Below are 20,970 nucleotides of genomic sequence, written 5' to 3' on the forward strand. Positions count from 1 at the left end.
GCCCTCCCGTAGAGGGACCACATTAGTCTTTCACCAGTTCATGCTCAGGCCTGACAGAGCACCAAACTCCTCTAGGAGACGAGTGGCTCTGGGGACGTCCACTCTGTGGTCTCGCAGGAGAAACAACATATCAGCAGTATACAAAACAATATGGTGCACAGCTCCCTGGAGAGTGGTGCTGCTGTAATAGGTACCCTCCTGTGCTCTGCTCACCAGAAGCTCCACCGCAATGGCAAACAACAGTGGGGATTAGGGACAAACCTGCTCCGAACCCTGCCCCACCTCATAGGATTCCGACGCCATTTCCCCTGTTCTAACCCTCGCAGTAGGTACTGCATACAATAACCTGACCCATGCAATGAACCTTTCGTCTAGGTCCATGTGGCGCAACACAGCATACAGGTTGGCCCAGTCCAGGCCATTGAGGGCCTTATCGATGTCCACTGACATTACCACTGCCTGTGCATCAATCGAGGAGGCAGCTAGTAGCAATGCCGCCACCCTCCTGATATACAATGATGTGCTCCTCTCTGGGATGAAGCCCGTCTGATCAGCATGTATAAGCTGGGGCATATAGGGTAGCAATCTCGTAGCCAACACCCGGCACAGGACATCAGAGTCAATGTTAAGCATTGATAGGGGTTGATACAATTCAACTTCCTGAGGGGGACTGCCCGGATCAAGCAGGGGGACTATTGATGCTTCCTTCATAGTAGGGGGCAGCACCAGGGCCTCGGGAGACCTCCACTAGGCGAGGGGCCAGTGAAGCAATGTAAGCACATAAAATTCAACTGGCACCCCATCTGAACCTGGCAACTTACCCCTTGCCATGGCTTTAATCTCAGCCACAATCTCCTCAGATTAAGTATTTGCTCCCAGTCCCTCTGCAGCCTCCGGTCTCAGGGTCGTTAGAGGCAATGGGTCCAAAAAGTGTGTCAAAAACAGTGCGACTGACAGATGGCGGCGAGCATAAAAAGCAGTATAGTACGTGTGGAATAGCTCATTAATACTAACTGTATCATAAACCCGGGTGCCATCCCCAACCACCATTTCCAGGCTCTGCAATGCCTGCTTAGTGGGATTCGCCAGCCAAGCAAGCAACACTCCGGCCATGTATTCCCTGTAATCAAAACAGAAGAGCTTCTCCACCAGAGCTGCCAGCTTTTACTTCTTGAGCAACAAGGCGTGGTGCATCGAAGGATCAGTATGGCTATGGCGTTCCCGAAGCACAACCTCCTGTGCCCACGTCTCCTCTCGAAACATCCACCGCACCCGATGTGCCCATTCCAGTGCAAACAAGGGAGAGAGGACTACAAGTGCTATCTCTGTCCAAAGCCAATCTTCCAAGAAATAAACCATATCCTTTGCTTCAATCGGCTCCGGGAGACCAACTGGATTATTGTTGTTACTGCGTGCTCTGCCATCTGCATCTTCCGCTCTATATTCCAGGGCATGGATCTGCTCCATCACCTAAGTCATTTGAGATGTAAGGCACCCCATAGTCGGCTGGATATTAGTAACACTGTGCTGCATCATCGTCAGATGCTCTGGCATCTTACGATAGTCAACTCTGAGTATACCCAGGCCACAGTGTCCATTTTATGTTCCAGAACCTCCCTAGTGGCTGCCAGGATGAAGTCCAATGTGGTGGAAGAGTCCCTGTCAGCATTGGCAGGGCCATCATCTGTATTACAATGGGGGCTAGAAGGTGACTGACCTCCCCTTCTGCCCCCCTACATCGGGAGGTGCAGCCCATGGTTTCAGCGACAGAGGGCAAGGTCATCAAGGAGCCAATACTCACAAAGGGCACACCCACTGTACCCCTAGGGAGAGGCCAAGTGTCCCTTCCGCCACCAAGAGAATCCTCCTCTCAGCATCTTGCCGCGGATGCTTCCATCTTTAGGCCCTGTGGCAGCAGCCACACCCAAAGCCCCGATCAGCACCACCCGCTTGCTCAAAGGGGGTCGAGAGTTTTGGGGAGATCTCCCAGTGTGCTCCTTTACATCATAGAGGCCCCTTGATCCGGATCACATGTGGATGATGCCAGATGGTGGCGAAGCTGCAGGAGCTCGCCGACGCCTCTCCCTGCTACCTTCCGCACTCAAACCATGCCCCTAGTGCATTAAAACCCCTTTAATGGCACATTTCACTACCACAATAGAAACTAAGGAAGCCAAAATGGTAGATAGCACTTTTCCAACTCGCATTTCCTCTTTGGCTAGTGGCAGAAGTGGGTAGTCCAAAATGAGTAGCACCATGGTGGCAAAGGCATGAAGGGACTGTATAGGCTGTACTACGAGAGCAGTGAATGCAGACAGACTGGACCATTGAGTGGGAAGAGTGCTTGCAGCAAAGATGTTAGGGCCCCTACCCAATAAGGCATATCATGAGGTGAAAAACAGGCAGTAATAGGAGGTGTGGTGAGAAAGAGTTAGAGAACTATGAGGGGTGGGCTGTCACCTGTTCTTGTTAACTAGAGGGTCAGGAAGGGGGTATACCAGTTCTGGTGGAGCAACATTTATAGGAATTTAACAACCAGGAGAAATGTGTTACATAAAATGTGCGCCTCCTTTACAGTCGCATTTCCTGTAAGCAAGGACCCTGTAAGCAAAGACCCCGTAAACCTTGCCAGTATGTGGCATGCCAGATCTGGTGTCACGTGTCCATCAAATGCAGATTTTTTTCAGTCCAAGCAGGATGAATTCTTAAAATGTACAGGATAATGCAAACCTTGTAAATAGGAGCATTATCTGGCATGTGATGTGGCAGTACCTGATTGGTTGTTGTGCTTTGTGTTCTACTGGGAGAATGTTCTACAGATCTTCATCTTAGGTGCTATGACTAACACCATGTCCTCATCAGAGCAACTAAAGATGTTTCAAACAAGTGTGTGTTCCTATTCTGTGGTCGACATCTCCTGAGGCTTGAGCCGGGAGATCGAGGCTGCTGCGCGGTGTCTGGTGTTTTGTCAGTGCGAATACAGGCGGCTTCATATCTGTTTTATTTTACTTATCCTTCTTAGCGTGTTTTTATCTGAAAGAATTTTAATTGTTTTTAGGCTCAATATTTTTTACATTGCAAGTTTTTGCACATTTGGGGGTTGATCCTACCGCTCACCTGCCTCTGAGCGTGTTCTCTGCTCTACACTTCACGACTCCCGCCCGCCCGCCCGCCATCTTGAAGGTATTGCGAGGAGCAGTCTAGCGTCTGCTCCCCGCACACTACTTAGCGGGCCATGGCGCAAGCGTGCAGCGTCGACATCTCCTGAGGCTTGAGCCGGGAAATCGAGGCTGCTGCGCTGTGCGCGGTGTCTGGTGTTTTGTCAGTGCGAATACAGGCGGCTTCATATCTGTTTTATTTTACTTATCCTTCTTAGCGTGTTTTTATCTGAAAGAATTTCAATTGTTTTTAGGCTCAATATATTTTACATTGCAAATTTTTGCACATTTGGGGGTTGATCCTACCGCTCACCTGCCTCTGAGCGTGTTCTCTGCTCTACACTTCACGACTCCCGCCCGCCCGCCATCTTGACGGTATTGCGAGGAGCAGTCTAGCGTCTGCTCCCCGCACACTACTTAGCGGGCCATGGCGCAAGCGCGCAGCGGGCGCGCCGAAGGCGCACCAAAGGCCAGCCCATCTGCGCCCGTCCGCGCCGGAACGCCGCCAGGCGCCAGGGACTATGCCGCTGTGGAAGCTAATCCTAGTAAGTGCAATATAGTATTTAGTGGCGCTGACCTTAGACTTATTTGTGCTAGGTCATCTTCGGCTAGCCTGTCTTGCCACAATGCGCTGCCCCATTCACTGGAAGGACCTTTTTCCTGCTCTCAATGCAGATTCCAGAGTATTGGGGAAAATGAAACTGCTTTTGAAACTTCCGCCAAAATTTCTTTAGCATACACTCCTGACCTGCGCGATACCGGGTCCCCCGCGCCCCTTGACATCTATAGGACTACTAACAGCCACATACCGTCCACTAATACCTCGCAATTGAACCACTGGAAGGGCTTTCTAAGCAACGTGAGATCACTGCCCAAACACGCATTAGAAATTTGGGACCTACTTACGTCTGACTTACCCGATGTGGGTTTCCTGACAGAAACCTGGTTACAACCCTTCCGTGGTCCAGACATCAAGCTTGCTATCCCTGATGGCTACAGTTTTCAGCGCCTTGACAGGCCACTGAAAACCGGGGGGGGGGGGGGGTTGCAATTCTCCACAACGATCATGTAAAAGTCTCTATTTTAGACCAACGCTCTAATGCCCAAATTGAAATTTTGATCTTTAAAATGGGAATGGGCACCCATGACTTCTGGAAAGGGGCTCTGGTTTATCGCCCCCCTGGTCCTATAAAGGACTTTTCTTCTCAATTAATGGAACTAATAGCCCCCCATTTGATTGCGGCAGGGAATTTTCTATTATTAGGAGATTTTAATATACATAGCGAAAATCTCTCGCTGCCTGAAATATCAGCTTTTATCTCGGACCTATCCACACTGCACCTTAAGAAAAAAAATGAGGGCCCCACACACACAGCCGGCCATACTATAGACATTGTTTTTTCTAACTCTGACCGGCTTGTTTGTAAAACTCCTCGCTCGCTGTGCTGGACTGATCATGCTCTTATCAACTTCCAAGTGCAGTATCCCCGTACGTCTCCTACTATGACAGCACATACTCAATTCTCCTACAGACAATGGTCAAAAATTAATCCGGAGTCTTTTTCATTAGCCTTCTCTCCTCCATTTTCCCCCCAACCAATAACACCGAAGATATTCTTACCCTTTTTAATTCCACTGTGTTAACGGCCATAGATTCAATTGCCCCTGTAAAAATATGTTCTAAAGCCCCTAGGAACAATCTGGCGGTGTGGTTCACCCCAGATTTGCGTATAATGAAAAGCCAATGCAAGAATCTTGAAAGAAAGTGGCGGCGCACTCATTTGGACACCGACAAAGCAAATTTTAGAACTGTGCTAACGCTCTATCATAAAGAAATCAAACAAGCCCGCCGAACATACATAGCTGAGCAATTAAGGCTAGCAGGCAATGCGCCGGAAACTCTTCACCAAATTTTGCAAGACTTCACATGCCCGAAAGCTTGCAACCTGGATAACATACATTCTCAGTTGCTCTGTAATAAAATCGGCTCTTTTTTCACCCAAAAAATTTATTCCATCTACAACAAATTTTCTAATAACTGTCACACCTCACAGCCTGATGACACTGTACCCCTCACTGTGAATTTCACACCCTTGTTGACCTTTCCCCCCCTTGTAGGGGATGAGACCACTTCCCTATTACGTAAGGTCACATCGGGCTCGCCGGCAGATGTCTTGCCTGCTAGATTAGGAGCGTCTATTGCCCACACACTGGCGGACTCTGCTACTATGCTATTCAACTCCTCTTTAAGTGAGGGGATGGTTTCCCTCTCTTGGAAAGCCGCACAGGTCATCCCATTGCGAAAAATAACAAGCTCCCTATGGATGACCTTGCCAACCTTCGCCCTATCTCCCTCCTCCCCTATTTGAGCAAGGTCCTCGAGAAATATGTGAATAAACGTACCTCGAACCATATCGAAGCGGCTGGCTACCTTGATCCGTCACAATCAGGATTCCGTGCAAACTACAGCACCGAGACTGCCTTGGTGGCTGTCACTGATTGTATTAGACGGACGCTCGATTAGGGCCAGTCCGCCGTCCTGGTCCTTCTGGACCTCTCCGCCGCGTTCGATACGGTTGACCATCTGACCTTGCTCAAAAGATTAAGAGGGGCAGGACTAGGGGGTATGGTGCTCAGCTGGGTTACCAGCTTTCTCACTGATCGCACACAAACCCTCAACCTTGGCCCTTTTCGCTCTACCACTGAGCGTCTGACCAAGGGTGTGACACAGGGCTCTTGTTTGAGCCCCACGTTGTTTAACATCTACGTGGCCCCCCTTGCTTCTCTCTTAAGATCTGTTGGGTTCATCCCCATATCTTATGCGGATGACACCCAACTTATCTTCCCATTTGATAAATCCTCACAGACCGCTCAAACGTGCTTTTCCCAAAGCATGCGGGCCATCTCAGAGTGGATGAGAAAAAATTTCCTGCAGCTGAACGCCAGCAAAACAGAGATTATCCTCTTTGGAGATGCCCCTATCATGTGGTCACCAACCTGGTGGCCAACTGAGTTGGGGCTTATCCCGTTGCCAAAGCTTACTGTAAAAAATCTTGGCGTACGTTTCGATCAGGCTCTGTCTATGAAGGACCATGTCTCCCATACCGTGAGTGCTTGCTTCTTTACACTACGCCTTCTGAAGAAAGCTCTTCCCTACCTCCCGGACTCCTTCCGTAAGACTATTGTCCAGGCATTGGTATTAAATAAACTTGATTACTGCAATGCATTAATGGTCGCTGCTAACGAATCCGCTTTTAATCGTTTACAAGTGGTGCAAAACACCGCAGCACGACTGGTCACTAAAGCTCCTGGCAGATCTGCTTCCATCCCGATGCTCCGGCAACTGCACTGGCTTCCAGTGAGGAAACGAGTTAAGTTTAAACTATGTTGCCTGACTCACAAAGCACTGTGGGGCCCTGGCCCCTCTTATCTGACCGAAAGGCTCCACCAATACATCCCCAACCACGACTTGAGATCGGGCTCTAAATTACTGTTACGTATTCCTAGGATTAACAGAACACGGTTGGGTGGTAGATCTTTCTCCTACCAAGCCCCATTGGTTTGGAACCAGCTGCCCCTTCCCCTCAGACAGTGCTCCGACTACCTAGGGTTCAGAAAGATTTTAAAGACCACCCTTTTCTCAGAATGACACTGCCCCATTCCCTCCGCACAGTTCTGCTAGCGCTGAGAGACCCCTGTGGGGGTGATTCGTGCGCTATACAAACTATTTAACATAACATAACATAACATGTGGGACATGCCAGAACCTGCAAAACATTGAATTATCCCAGGGTTCAAGTGAATTGTCCAATGTAGAGACGCTTTGAACTAGGGATGTAATGAACCCTGGCAGGGTGTGAAGGCTATGTAGGGTGACTGAGGGGCAATTTATGGATGAGCAGCATCAGGTATATGAGATGTATGGGAGTGGACAATGTTGTCTTACTTTCTTACTGACCTAGTGTTATAGGTTTTTACCATTTTTTATTGATATAGGTACTTTGTAAAGGTGCCGTGCATCCAAGGAAAGGTTAGTGACATTGATTGCAGTAAGGAAATATATATTCTAAGACGGCAAGCTTGACTATCATTATCCAAGGAAAAGGATAGGAGACAGCCATGGTTCAAATCAGGCTTCCAGGAAAGATGGTTTCTGCCTTTGAATGCTGGTAAACCTTAGGGCTGAGGTTTGAGGGCCTAAAAGAATACAATATACTAAATGCTTTATATTGGAAACAAATTAGACTCCTAAAGCACTGAGCAGGATCCAGGCCACCGGCGTGGGGTAGCGATTAGCAAATGTGACAGAGTTTTAATGAAAAAACAATTGATTCAATTTATTGTGCAGTGCTGTACTGTGCATGCAAAGAGTAACCAGCGCAGATTTTATTGCTGTTGTTGTTACTTAGCAGTTGTATAACGTACAATCTACCATTTAGTGTAGCTTCGCAGCGCCTTTCTCTGGTTTTGGGAATGACTTAAATTCCTAATCTATAGACCTCTAATTAGTCTATGACAAATTTTATAATTCCTGTTTGCATATTTTTTGTGCTTGCCGTAATGTTCTCATGACTGTGAGGTTTGTGAATCTATGTAAATAATAAAAGCTAGCGCTTACACCCGCAGGAGGGTCTGAACCTAGCGTCACCCATTTTAGGTGTTTCCATAAAAGCATGGTGTGTTTAGCTTTTATTTGGAGGCCTCGGAGCCGCCTCCTTTATCAGAGGTCAGATTCAAACATTAATATTAGTAATCCTTTAAATATTGGGTACTCACAAACATTTTCCATGGGGCCACAAAGTTTGGTCTGTGATGTGACGGAGGGCCACATTGATGCCAGCACTGTGGTAGTCAGGGATTGGGGGTGGGGCAGGGCGGTTGGCGGTCAGATGCATGTAGGGGAAGCAAATCATATATATCTAGTGTCTGAACTGCACAATTTGAAAACAGAATCTTGGGAATAATCTCGGCTTTTCCACTTAACCATATTGTGTGATCCTAGTCAATTGTTTTATTTGACTTTCCCGCCTTTTTCTTCATTATCACATATGAGGACCTCGAAATACATAAGTTTAGGATGTGTGCTGTACAAAATCAAGAGAAACTACTAGATTAAGAGGGGTCTAAGGGAAAAATTTATAGACCTTGCATGGATATATTCCCCAAGTACATATACATAAACAATAACAATATCCACGGGTCTGATCTGCAATGAGACTGCAAAAGGAAGAACAGAACCTGTCTAACTTATACAGAACAAAGGAAGAAAATATCCTTTAATAGGACGGATTCCCATCACTTACCAATGGTGACATGCTTCATCATCTGGGTCTCCTCCTAGTGCCACACTAGTGGCACTAAGGGCTACAACCCTTGCTACAGGCAAGGGATGCTCATGGATGTTTTAAACTACTGCGATAAAACACGCTGTGTTTTGGACCTACAGATGCGAGTACTCGATATATGTGGGAATCGTAAGTGCAGTGCAAATGTGTTTAGTGAACACCTAGACAGTTATTTGCTTAAAACTGTCGCTTGCACTGTTTTTACTTTTGATCTTTGAGAGGTATCAATAAATAATTTTTCCTCACATCGGTCAATTTTAATTCACGTTTCACTAAACAAATTTGCACTAGGGTGTTCTAGTAACTAGGGTGCTCGATGCAGCGAGCGCAAGGTAAATAACTTTATTTATTTATTTACTTACTACTTACTTTACTCCTGGACGTCGTACATCTGACTCCACTATCCCCCCCCCCCCCCCCGCTCCTCCCCCGGCCCGCAGCACTTCCTCTGCGAGCCGCCACTGGTTACTTCCTTTCTTTAACTTAAATTAACCTTTAAAATAAATCCTTCCCTGTTTTCTTAACATCTTTTTAAGGTTAGTGTAGACTAGAGTAAATAGCAGCTCAGTGCTCCTGTCAATGTGGGGTCCACATATAAAGGCCATGAGGGTCGCATGCGGCCCCTGGGCCGTACTTTGAGTATCACTGCTTTCAGCGTGTACCAAAGATGTCATGGGGGTTTTCAGTGTGTGCTTCATAGTGGCCAATAATAAAAGGTGTTGCAGGATCATTGCACTGTGTTTATTGAAGAGAAGCAGAATCATCCCTGGTAACAGGAAAGCCGCGCTGAGTTGTAAAGGAAGCACGTGGAATCGGAATCAGTTTGGAGGGCTTTCAATGCAGTCATCAGTGTAAAGGCAATGGACGCAGCGCACTAAAGTGGAATGCAGGCGCTACAGGCTCGATTAGGACTGAGTTTCTCACCTGTCCACACTGATGGCGCAGAGGTTGAGGATAGACGCCGTGCAGAGCATCACGTCCATTGTCATCAGAGCATCACAGACAGACATGTTGAGGGTCCATATACCTCCCAGGAACTGAAAAGAGAGAAGCACAGCTTATTACCAGTGCCTTCGAGGGCCCTAAATTCCAACCGGTGCAAGGAGCCCTCTCGTATTCATTCCCTTGCCCACCCTTAAGCATCCTTTTTCCATCCCCCACTAATACTCTCTGTAGCTGCCCATCTCTACCTCACTAAGTGAATTTGTAAGCACTACTGCGGAGAGCAACAGGCCAGCCGTTCTGCATCTGTCACCTATGACAAGCACTAAATCCATACCCTTGGCTTCCTCAATCGCCTATAGGTGATTCATAGCGTGCATTATACTAGAAACTCAGTTCCAGATTCTCTCAAGGCGAGTGCCATGTTTCTCACGATTCGCATTTAAGATCTCTCAAATGAAGCCGGACATATTGGAGCAACAACTGTGGTTGAAGAAGGGCTGAAAAGTCGGTTACCACTCTCTCGTTTCACTCCAGTACTGTCAGTACTCCCACCACACACACACACACACACACACACACTTCATTACTGCTCGTCCTGCTTCTATCACTCCCCTGTGGCTTTTTTCAATCCAACACACATTCTCCCAGCATTGCCCATAAGCTCTCCTAGTCTTCCTATATACGCCCCAAGCCTCCCCTGCGCCCCCTCCCAGTATTGCCTGAACCCTCTTCCATCCACCACACATCCTTACCTAGGCTTGCTTGTTGCCCCTCTTCGAGTCTTACCTGCACCCTGTCCCAGCCACCTACTGACAACATTAAGTAAAACTAATTTTGGAAAACCAGCACAGATTACGAAAGAAAAGTACCCGCTACTGGCCACCTGCACGTACTTGGCTTAATACTCAAGGAAAGATATGCATCAACCCTTTATTGATTGCTCTAAGAGGAGGATTATATTGTAACTCAAAGAACAAGACCAGCTCATATTTCAAGAAATTGCCCTGAAACGGCGGCGTGGATGGCCGTGAAACACGTGTTGGCTGACAATATTGTGTGTTAGGGTGTGTTAGGAATAAGTCAACTGTAAACCATTTGTGGAAACATTTTGTAATGTTATGGAATAATGTTTTCTGAATAATGCTCTTTTGTCATTTTCTATGATAATATGCCTGGAATCATTTTGAATAAGATTTTTAATATTGATAAATACGATGTCTATGTACTCCATGATATATGTACGTATAACAACGAACTTGCATTGCTGTTGTCGAATCTAACCAATATGACCTCCCCATCAACCCCAAATCAGAAATACGCGGTCAGGCAGGCCCTGCGACCTAGGCCCAGGTGGGCTGACATGTATCCCTTAGACAAACATGCAAATAGGAAAACCCAGATCGATCCCACAGATAGGCAGAAACACCACAATGGGCTTAGAAGATTGGCCCCAAAAAAACCAGTTTGGCCAGAGGGGCAAGTGTTCCCAAAACACCATAAAGTCAGATGCCACACTAAATTAGGAACACTCAGCCAATCAGAACACAGCATACACACTACATGCAGTGATCACGTGCTCCCCATGCCGGACACGTACCCTCTGGCCTGCATTGTGTCCATGCAAGGTCGAGACCCCCCTTCGCTTCTTATTAAAAAAGCAGATTTATGGCCCTGTGACTAGGCCCAGATTTCTGTTTCCAAAGTAGTGTATGAATTGCTTTATGACGCTTCATGTAATGTATAAAAAGACAGACGAAACCAATGTGATTTGAGACAGTCTTCAAATCCCTGTTTCTGTTTTGCCTGAGGCCTCTTTTCTTTCATTTCTTCAGGGTAAATTCATATTCGAGCAACAAGAATTCATTATTTGGGTGTTTATTTGTGAATTGGTCACATTATTGTTATAAATTAGCTCCCTACAGAACCTTTAGTTTGTATATATATATATATATATATATATGTGATCAAGGACACCGTGTTGTCTGTAACGTGTCATAACGGCTTTGTGAAAAGAATAAAAACCTTTTTTGCCACCCATAATTGGAGTCCGGATCTCTCGGCTGGAAGTGGAGAGAGCAAGCTTTGTGTATGTGTGTGTGTGTGTGTATATATATACATATATATATATATATATATATTCACTGAAAAAACCATAGGTTTCACACATGTTATAGTTAGCGGAAATTTTACTGATAAAAAACCAATGAAATTCCCCCGTTATAGTTAGTGCAGGCAACTATAACTCACGCGACCGCAATCCTCTGCTGATGCTAATACTGTATTTAGACACTTATTTGCCCATGTCTTCTTCCATACATTTTTAGCTATACATATAAAACAAATATTTTTTTTTCATAAAGACACATGTCATCAGCAGAAGATTGCGGTCGCGTGAGTTATAGTTGCCTGCACTAACTATAACGGGGGAATTTCATTGGTTTTTTATCAGTAAAATTTCCGCTAACTATAACATGTGTGAAACCTATGGTTTTTTCAGTGAATTTGCAAGGTTTTTTAAATGCTAATTCCTAACTATAACGTGTGTGAAACCTATGGTTTTTTCAGTGAATTTGTACGGTTTTTTAAATGCTAAGTTACTTTACGCCATTCGTGGCGTGCACGCCCACTTAACGCAGTTCGTTCCGTGCGCGCACGGTGCGCTGCGCGACGCACCGTGCGCGCACAGTGAGCACGCGGTGCGCTTCGCGCACCGCGCGCCCACTTTACGCAGTTAGTGCCGTGCACGCACGGTGGGCACGCGGTGCGCTACGCGCACCGCGTGCCCACGTTACGCTAGATGGGCCATGTACGCACGATGCGCTTCGCGCACCGTGCGCACATGGAGGACATATGATGCACTTCGTTTTGAAAGGTAATATTTTAATTTTTCGTATATTTTATAAGCCATGCACAAATGGTGCCCTTCGGGCACCATTTGCACACGGGGTGGAGAGAGTGTGGATAATTTTTTTTTTTATTATTTTTTTTAAAAATATTTTAGTTTATCTCATGTGTAATAAGCCATGCACAATTGGTGCCCTTCGGGCACGAATTGCACACGGGGAGGAGAAAGTGTGGATAATTTTTTTTTTTTTTTAATTTTTTACCGTACGCGTACGGTAAGCGTAATCGGCAAAATTACCGAAAAAATAAAAATTCCGTTTTTGGCCTTGGGGGATCTTTGGGGACTCCCTCAACATGGCTATGTGTGTGGGAGCTGTCTAAACAGCCCCTTTACATGTTTTTGGGCTTTATATTTTAAAAATCACTCTCAGTGCGAGAGAGAAAATGGCGGCCGCCGCTTCCTGGTTTCGGCCGATTCGAATGTTTACTAAGATCTAAGAGCCAATCAGAATCGCGCTCGCGCACGCCACCGTACGCGTACGGTAAGCGTACCGTAAGCGCACCGTAAGCTGGCTCAGATATATGTATTGATTTAAAGGCTATTTTCTCAGAATCTACTGAACAGATTTACACCAAACCTACAAAAGGCACTTCCTTGACCTGAGGACTACCTCTCTGCCAAATTTCTAGTAATTCTGTTCAGCCGTTCGGGCTGTAGCCCTGTCTAAAGGTCCTATGGAAAAATGCATGGGAAAAACGCGTTTTGGGACCCCCCTTTTATCTCAGCCCCCGCTTGACGAATCCCCCCGAGACTTTCAGGGTAGGAGCGGAGCGTAGCGCCCCACCTATTTTGAAAAATTCGCGAGGATTCGTCGACCGGCGCCAAAGTTATTCAAAATAGAATGTTGCGGATTTCCTATGGAAACGTGGTCCTAACTATAACTACCTACTGGCGACCGCCAGTAGGTAATATATATATATATATATATATTCACTGAAAAAACCATAGGTTTCACACACGTTATAGTTAGGAATTAGCATTTAAAAAACCTTGCAAATTCACTTAAAAAACCATAGGTTTCACACAAGTTATAGTTAGCTGTACATTTCACTCGTAAAAAACCGATGAAATTCCACGTTATAGTTAGTGCAGGCAACTATAACTCACGCGACCAAGACTAGGTGGTTAGAAGCTGTCTAGCCTGCCCCCTTTTTATGATATCCAACTTTGTTTTTCCTCCCCCCTCAGAGTGCGAGAGAGAAAATGGCGGCCGACACTTCCTGGTTTCGACCGATTCGAATGTTTACTAAGATCTAACAGCCAATCAGAATCGCGCTCGCGCACGGCACCGTACGCGTACGGTAAGCTTACGGTGCGCGCTCGGAGCGCGCTTACAGATATATATATTGATTTAAATGCTATTTTCTCAGGAACTACTGAACAGATTTACACCAGACCTACAAAAGGCACTTCCTTGACCTGAGGACTACCTCTCTGCCAAATGACAAGTAATTCTGTTCAGCCGTTCGGGCTGTAGCTGTGTCTAAAGGTCCTATGGAAAAATGCATGGGGAAAACGCGTTTTGGGACCCCCCTTTTTTCTCAGCCCCCGCTTGACGAATCCTCCCGAGACTTTCAGGGTAGGAGCGGAGCGTAGCGCCCCATTAGTTTTGAAAATTTCGCGAGGATTCGTCGACCGGCGCCAAAGTTATTCCAAATAGAATGTTGCGGATTTCCTATGGAAACAGGGTCCTAACTATAACTACCTACTGGCGACCGCCAGTAGGTAATATATATATATATATATATATATATACTGTTTTAGGGTGCTTGATATTGTGTGTAATAAAGAAGTTTTTGTCTGCAATTCCACTGTGCCTGACCTATAATTGCGATGTATCGCTTTCTCTCTTTCTCTCTCTATACATATATATAGACACACACATACATATATATGTATATATATATATACACACATAAATACGTACATATATATACACATACATACATATATATGTATATATATTACCTACTGGCGGTCACCAGTAGGTAGTTATAGTTAGGACCTATTTTCCATAGGAAATCCGCAACATTCTATTCACAATAAGTCTGGCGCCGGTTGACGAATCTTGGCGAAATTTTCCAAACATTTGGCCAGCTCCGGTCCGCTCCTATCCTGAAAGTTTCGTGGTGATTCATCAAGAGGGGGCAGAGAAAAAAGGGGGGTCCCAAAACGCGTTTTCCCCATGCAATTTCCCATAGGACCTGTTGATGCAGCTACAGCCCGAACTGCTGAACGGAATTACACCAAATTTGGCAAAGAGGTAGTCCTCAGTTCAGACTCGTGCCTTTTGCATAAATGGTGTAAATCCGTTCAGTAGTTCCTGAGAAAATTAGACTAAAAAAGATAGATGGCCTCGGAGGATCCGCGCACCCTAAGCGCACCCTCCCCGAACCAAGCGCGCACCCTCCCGATCACGCGCTGAATGCTAATGGGCTGTCAAGTGTCTGTCTACATTAGAAACCAGGAATTGTTGGCAGCCATTTTGTGCCTCGGTAGAAGCGAGGCTGATTAAGTAAGGGAAACAAGTGTGTGAAAGATGTAAAGGGGGCAGGGTTAAAAAAAAAAAACGGTGAAATGCGCGCATGGTGCACGGTTCCTAACGCGTTGGGTGCGCGGATCCCAAAAAATTAGAAAAAAAAATAAAAAATAAAGTTTTGAAAATATAGTTTAAAAATTATTTTAAAAAACATAAGAATATATTTTAAAACATTAACAATTTTTTTTTAAAAACCCAATAAAAACAAAAAATATTTTTTAATTTTTGAAAGAATTAATTGAAAAATAAGTTAAAAAAGGTGATAAAAATGTATTTTAAAAAACATAATTAAAGGAATTGACACACTGATATTGAAAAATTTAGAAATTCAATGAAAATCATTAAACATCATAGCTTTAGAGATAAATTATAGATAGGAATTAGCATTTAAAAAACCTTTGAAATTCACTGAAAAAACCATAGGTTTCTTGCACGTTATAGTTAGGAATTGGCATTTAAAACACCTTAGAAATTCACTGAAAAAACCATAAGTTTCAGGGGTGTTATAGTTAGCTGGACATTTCCCTCGTACAAAACCCTAGAAATTCCCCCGTTATAGTTAGTTCAGCTAACTATAACCCACGCGCCCCCGCAATGCACTGCTGATGACGTCACATATTACATCACTCATGACATGGTCAGTGACATCCCTGATGACATCACTGATGACATCTCAAATGACATCACTGATGACATCACTGATGACATCATCCATGTAATAAATTAGTGCATCTTCTCACACCCTAATATAATCTTTGATACACCGACTCAAAATTTCAGACGGCCATTCTCAAAACCATAGATACTCCAATACCAATAACTACATACCCACTCATTGACTCTTAGGTCTACACACACCTCCACTCACTCATCTGTAGAGTCACTCATACTTACAGTCACTCAGTACAGGACTATCATATGCATTTATACACCTATATAGACACTCAGACACCGCCAATCATCCATAGACATACTCACACACCTAGTCAATCATGCAAATAATTATGCACACTCCATTTTACTCACCTATACAGTTATACACACACAAGTTCATTTACTCATAAAAATACTACCACATTCTTACGCTCTTATACAATTACTGATACAAGCACACACTCATCCATACAGCCACTCTCACAATCACACACTCTCACATATACCCAGTTATATACTCTTACACACATATACCCTGCCTTTCACATATGTAGTTACTCACACATGTACCACTAAAATATACATTCAATCACTAACACACTGATACATACACTCACCCAACCATACAGTCCATCAGAGATGCACTCTTAAAACCGTGCACACATAGAATCACCCACTAACACATCTATGCACAGAGTCACACACACCCTACCCACACAAACACTCATGCACCCATACAGATACTCAGACAGCCAATCAATAACTCATATAGACACTTGTATAGCTATTCACAAAACCATGCAGGCACTTATACACCAACAGACAGACAGATACAGACATTCACACAGTTTAGTCACTAGTCTGCAGTAAGATACGTTTAATGACTCACTTATAGAGTCAGTCACACACCTAGAAAATCATCCATTCACACACTTATACACCCACTCATTCTTCCATAGGTCTTTCTCTATATATATTAAACATATTAAAACTCTACAGAAATACAGACTCACTGGATGATGTCATCAGTGATGTCATCAGTGATGTCATTTGAGATGTCATCAGTGATGTCACTGACCATGTCATGAGTGATGTAATATGTGACATCATCCGCAGTGCATTGCAGGGGCGCGCGAGTTATAGTTAGCTGAACTAACTATAACGGGGACATTTCTAGGGTTTTGTACAAGGGAAATGTCCAGCTAACTATAACACCTCTGAAACTTATGGTTTTTTCAGTGAATTTCTAAGGTTTTTTAGATGCCAATTCTTAACTATAACGTGCATGAAACCTATGTTTTTTTCAGTGAATATATATATGTGTGTATATGTATATATATATTTGTTTTTTGCATTAGTTGTGATAGGTTTCTGTTCTTGATTTCTGGTGTGTTTAGTAGAGTTTAGAGAAGGGATAGAATGATGGGAATGGATTTGAAAGGGGGAGTAGTAAGTTGTTTTTTGTAAGTAGTGGTTGTCTGTTAGTTGGGTATCATGGGTAAAAGAGGAGTGGAACTTTAAGAAAGAAGTTTGGGGTTCATAGTAGTTAGAAAGGTTTGGGATGGGTCAGAGAGAAAAGGGATGGGAAAAGTTTGAAAGGAGGTAACTTTTTGTTTATAATAGGAAAAACTAAAATTACCATATGCATACACATATGCATATGACACTTGGTAAGGTTGTATTGGCTGGAGAGAACCCCTCTATATAGAATCCCATATGTGCACAGAAGCAGTAATATTTAATATGGTCCGATGTGCACAGTTATTTTGCGGTGAGGTCTGCAAAGTTTGTCATGACTGCGCCTATATGTATATAAAAGCAGCCATTATAGCACTGTCTGTTGTACACGAGTCTCTTATGATGTAATATACATGTTTCTCCTTATATGAATGTATCTGATTGTAACAGGAAGCATAGTTCAATGCACAATGACACATGTATAACAACAACTGAATGTGTATACCATGAGAATCGTAGTTGGTTATGTCTTAGAATACTGAAGTGGTACGCTGTTTTGTTATGAGTATAGTTGTCATGTGGGGAAGAGCCAGCTCTTGAGTAACCTTTTGAAGCTGAGACGATTGTCAGTGGATCTTATGTGTGTGGGTAGCGAGTTCCATAGTTTGGCTGCTTGAACAGAGAAAAATATTCCACCCATGTTTTTTTCTTGTATGTACGGATGTTGAGGCGGCGAGCCATTCTTGAGCGTAGGTTCCTTTCTTGTAAGTATTTGTTGATTTTCTTCCAGATGAAGAGTGGTCCTTTGCCTTGTATTGCTGTGTGTGATACAAAGCAGCTTGAAGGTGGATCTTCTGGCAAAGAGTAGTGAATGCAGGGACCTCAAGACTGGAAAGCTGTGTTTGCGACTTTTTGTGATCAGGAGTCCATCAGCAGCGTTCTGAATCCTCTGTAATATTCTCATAGTTGACAGAGATGAGCCGAGATACAGACCATAAGCGTAATCCAGTTTAGTTAGGACAAGCGAGATGGTAGCTTGAATCTTGTCAGCAAATCCTAGTTGTGGAAGATGCATCGCAGTGTTTTCATTGAGAGAAAGCTTGATTTGGCTACCCTGTCTACTTGTGCCTTCATTGACAGCTTGGTTTGGCTTGGCGTCCATGGTAATTCCAAAGCTTCTTACCTCGCCGGATATTTTTTGTGGTGGTCCTAGATCTTCAGTCCGGGCACAGACAGTCATGTTTTCCAATCGCCTGTATTTCTGTTTTGTGGGAATTCAATTTAAGGTGGCTCCATGTCCTACATTGGTCAATGGGTTGGAGGCAGTTGAAGATTTTTGATGTTCCAATGTCCTTAGGGGTTTTCCAATTTCAGAAGTATCTGCATGTCATTTGCGTAGTTATAGAAAGTGAACTCAAATCCATTGATCAGATTTGGTAGTGATTTCACATAGATGTTGAAAAGTATGTGTGAGATGGAAGGGGTGGACTCAAAGCCCACTCTGTATATTCTAATCCGTAGGTCTAGTTGACAGCAGTGCTCTAAAAAACCAGACTGAAAAAGAAATGGCCAGCCAGCAAATGCAATTTTTACTGATAAAAATGCGTAAACACCTAAAACCCCTTTATCTATTTTTCATCTTTAGGCTCTTAGTATCTCATATGGCAGAAGTTTCAGGGACGGGACAGTCTCTGTCCTTCACCTCCGCTCCCCTTACTGCTTAAAACCCCACCAAAAGATCATTTATCACAATCTCTCTCCTTATTGGTGTAAAATCTATTCATCCAATGAGAGGAGATGTTCAAGCCATCATTTAAGTTTATGTCCTCATTGGAACACGGAGTCAGTTGGTGTCGCTCATCTGCCCTCTTTCTACGGATTTGTTTCCACACACAGTCAGTGGCGTGGTGGAGTGGTGGCAATACTTCAGTTCCCTTAACAGAAGTCACGAGCCAGGGCTTCATATTGGTCCCTCAAAATTAGAAGTTAGCAAAGCTGAATTATTCACCCTTGAAACTGAGAGAAGTTGTGAAACTCCATCCTTTGCAAAGTCCCCCTACTTCTCTGGACTTCGCATGAGGCACAGTTTAGCTCACCCAACCTAATGCAGACAACAATATCCTGCTGCAAGATGCTCTGCACATGAAGAGCGAGCATCCTAAGGCAGGAAATTGCACACAGTAGCTGGTAATAAATGAGCAACCTTGACAGGCTTGAGCCCCAAGCAGAGATTTTATTTCTCCATTAGTGTTCATCACTTCCCTTAACCCTGTGCTTCTGCTGGTAAGCACAGCTGCCCATCAGCTTCCGTGCTTGTTCTTTCCTGCTGCCAAAAGTACCTCCTCGAAGTGAGACTTCTGCAGACAGAGAATTGCAATACACAGCTTATAAGTGGCTGTTCACTTGCTTCCCCTGCATCTGTGAAGATCAGTAGGAATCTTTCCTGTGCCTATGATGGGACACTTAAGCTTCCCCTCCTTTTTTAGGTGTGGATTGACAGCGCAGCTGTCACCACACCTTAAGTGATCAACTAAGGAAGAGCTTTATGAGTACTACCAAGTCAGGGTTAAGCTTCACCCACATGCTGGTTCCCCTGACTACAGGATTTGATTTGGCCCTAGTTGTGTACTTTCACTGAAAAGCTGCTTATATTGCACTTTTTAGATGATTGTGGAAAAACTTATACTCAGTGCAGGAGGACAGAGTTGGCTATTATGGCAAGCCAATAATCATGGCCATAGGCCTGACCTGTTCATTATGAAATGTTACAATAAAGTTGGTTGATCTCACATATTTATTGTGAAAACTATGAGGCATATTTCCAAGACCCCATCACCACCACAACGTCACCGTTTCAGGTGTTGTGGTGGTGATAGGGGCATCGCCTTATTTACAAGGCAGCGTTAAGCCACTTAACATGGCTGAACGCTGCCTTGAAAATTAATTTTTTGCCGTACGCGTACGGTAAGCGCATTGGGCGTTTTTTCGAAAAATATTAAAATGTACTTTTTTGGCCTTGGGGGTCCTTCCGGGACACCCTAACCAAGGCTAGGTGGTTAGGAGCTGTCTAGCCTGCTCCTTTTCATGTTATCCAACTTTGTTTTTCCTCCCCCCCTCAGAGTGCGGGAGAGAAAATGGCGGCCGACACTTCCTGGTTTCGACCGATTCGAATGTTTACTTTGATCTAACAACCAATCAGAAACGCGCTCGCGCACCGTACGCGTACGGTAAGCTTACCGTAAGCGCACGGTAAGCGCACGGAGCGCTGTCACAGATATATATATTGATTTAAATGCTATTTTCTCAGGAACTACTGAACAGATTTACACCAGACCTACAAAAGGCACTTCCTTGACCTTATGGCTACCTCTCTGCCAAATTACAAGTAATTCTGTTCAGCCATTCGGGCTGTAGCTGTGTCTAAAGGTCCTATGGAAAAATGCATGGGGAAAACGTGTTTTGGGACCCCCCTTTTTTCTCAGCCCCCGCTTATCGAATCACCCCGAGACTTTCAGGGTAGGAGCGGAGCGTAGCGCCCCATTAGTTTTGAAAATTTCGCGAGGATTCGCCAACCGGCGCCAAAGTTATTCAAAATAGAATGTTGCGGATTTCCTATGGAAACAGGGTCCTAACTATAACTACCTACTGGCGACCGCCAGTAGGTAATATATATATATATATATATATACATACACACATGTAAGCTGCTACTGCATGTGGATGGCTTTATCAATCTACACCTTTATTTTGTACCACTTGGTTTTTAGTACTCCTGGGAGGTGTCTTTTGCATATAACAGCCAATGCATGCGCCACACAGATGGCTCATTTTTATTCACAGCTAGTTTATTTTATTTTCACGTTATATACATATATTTGATGCATTAAGGTCACTGTTAATACTTATGGCAAATGCAGGAATAATGTGACTGGAGTCTGTTTTCATGTTTATATGTGACTCTAACTT

At 44.4% G+C, this 20,970-nt stretch overlaps 1 protein-coding gene across 2 annotated transcripts in view; it reads right to left on the reverse strand.

Annotated features, from left to right (window-relative positions):
* Positions 1–20,970, reverse strand: part of LOC146855793 (D(4) dopamine receptor-like) — an 85,625-nt gene that overhangs the window by 50,578 nt on the left and 14,077 nt on the right. For both annotated transcript variants that reach the window (XM_085653704.1, XM_085653705.1), the window contains exon 3: positions 9,428–9,540. In XM_085653704.1, coding sequence (XP_085509830.1) covers positions 9,428–9,540 — 113 coding nt within the window. The remainder of the gene's footprint in view (positions 1–9,427; positions 9,541–20,970) is intronic.

The sequence above is a fragment of the Triturus cristatus genome, chromosome 4_1 (genome assembly GCF_964204655.1).
Source record: "Triturus cristatus chromosome 4_1, aTriCri1.1, whole genome shotgun sequence".
Lineage (NCBI taxonomy): Eukaryota > Metazoa > Chordata > Amphibia > Caudata > Salamandridae > Triturus > Triturus cristatus.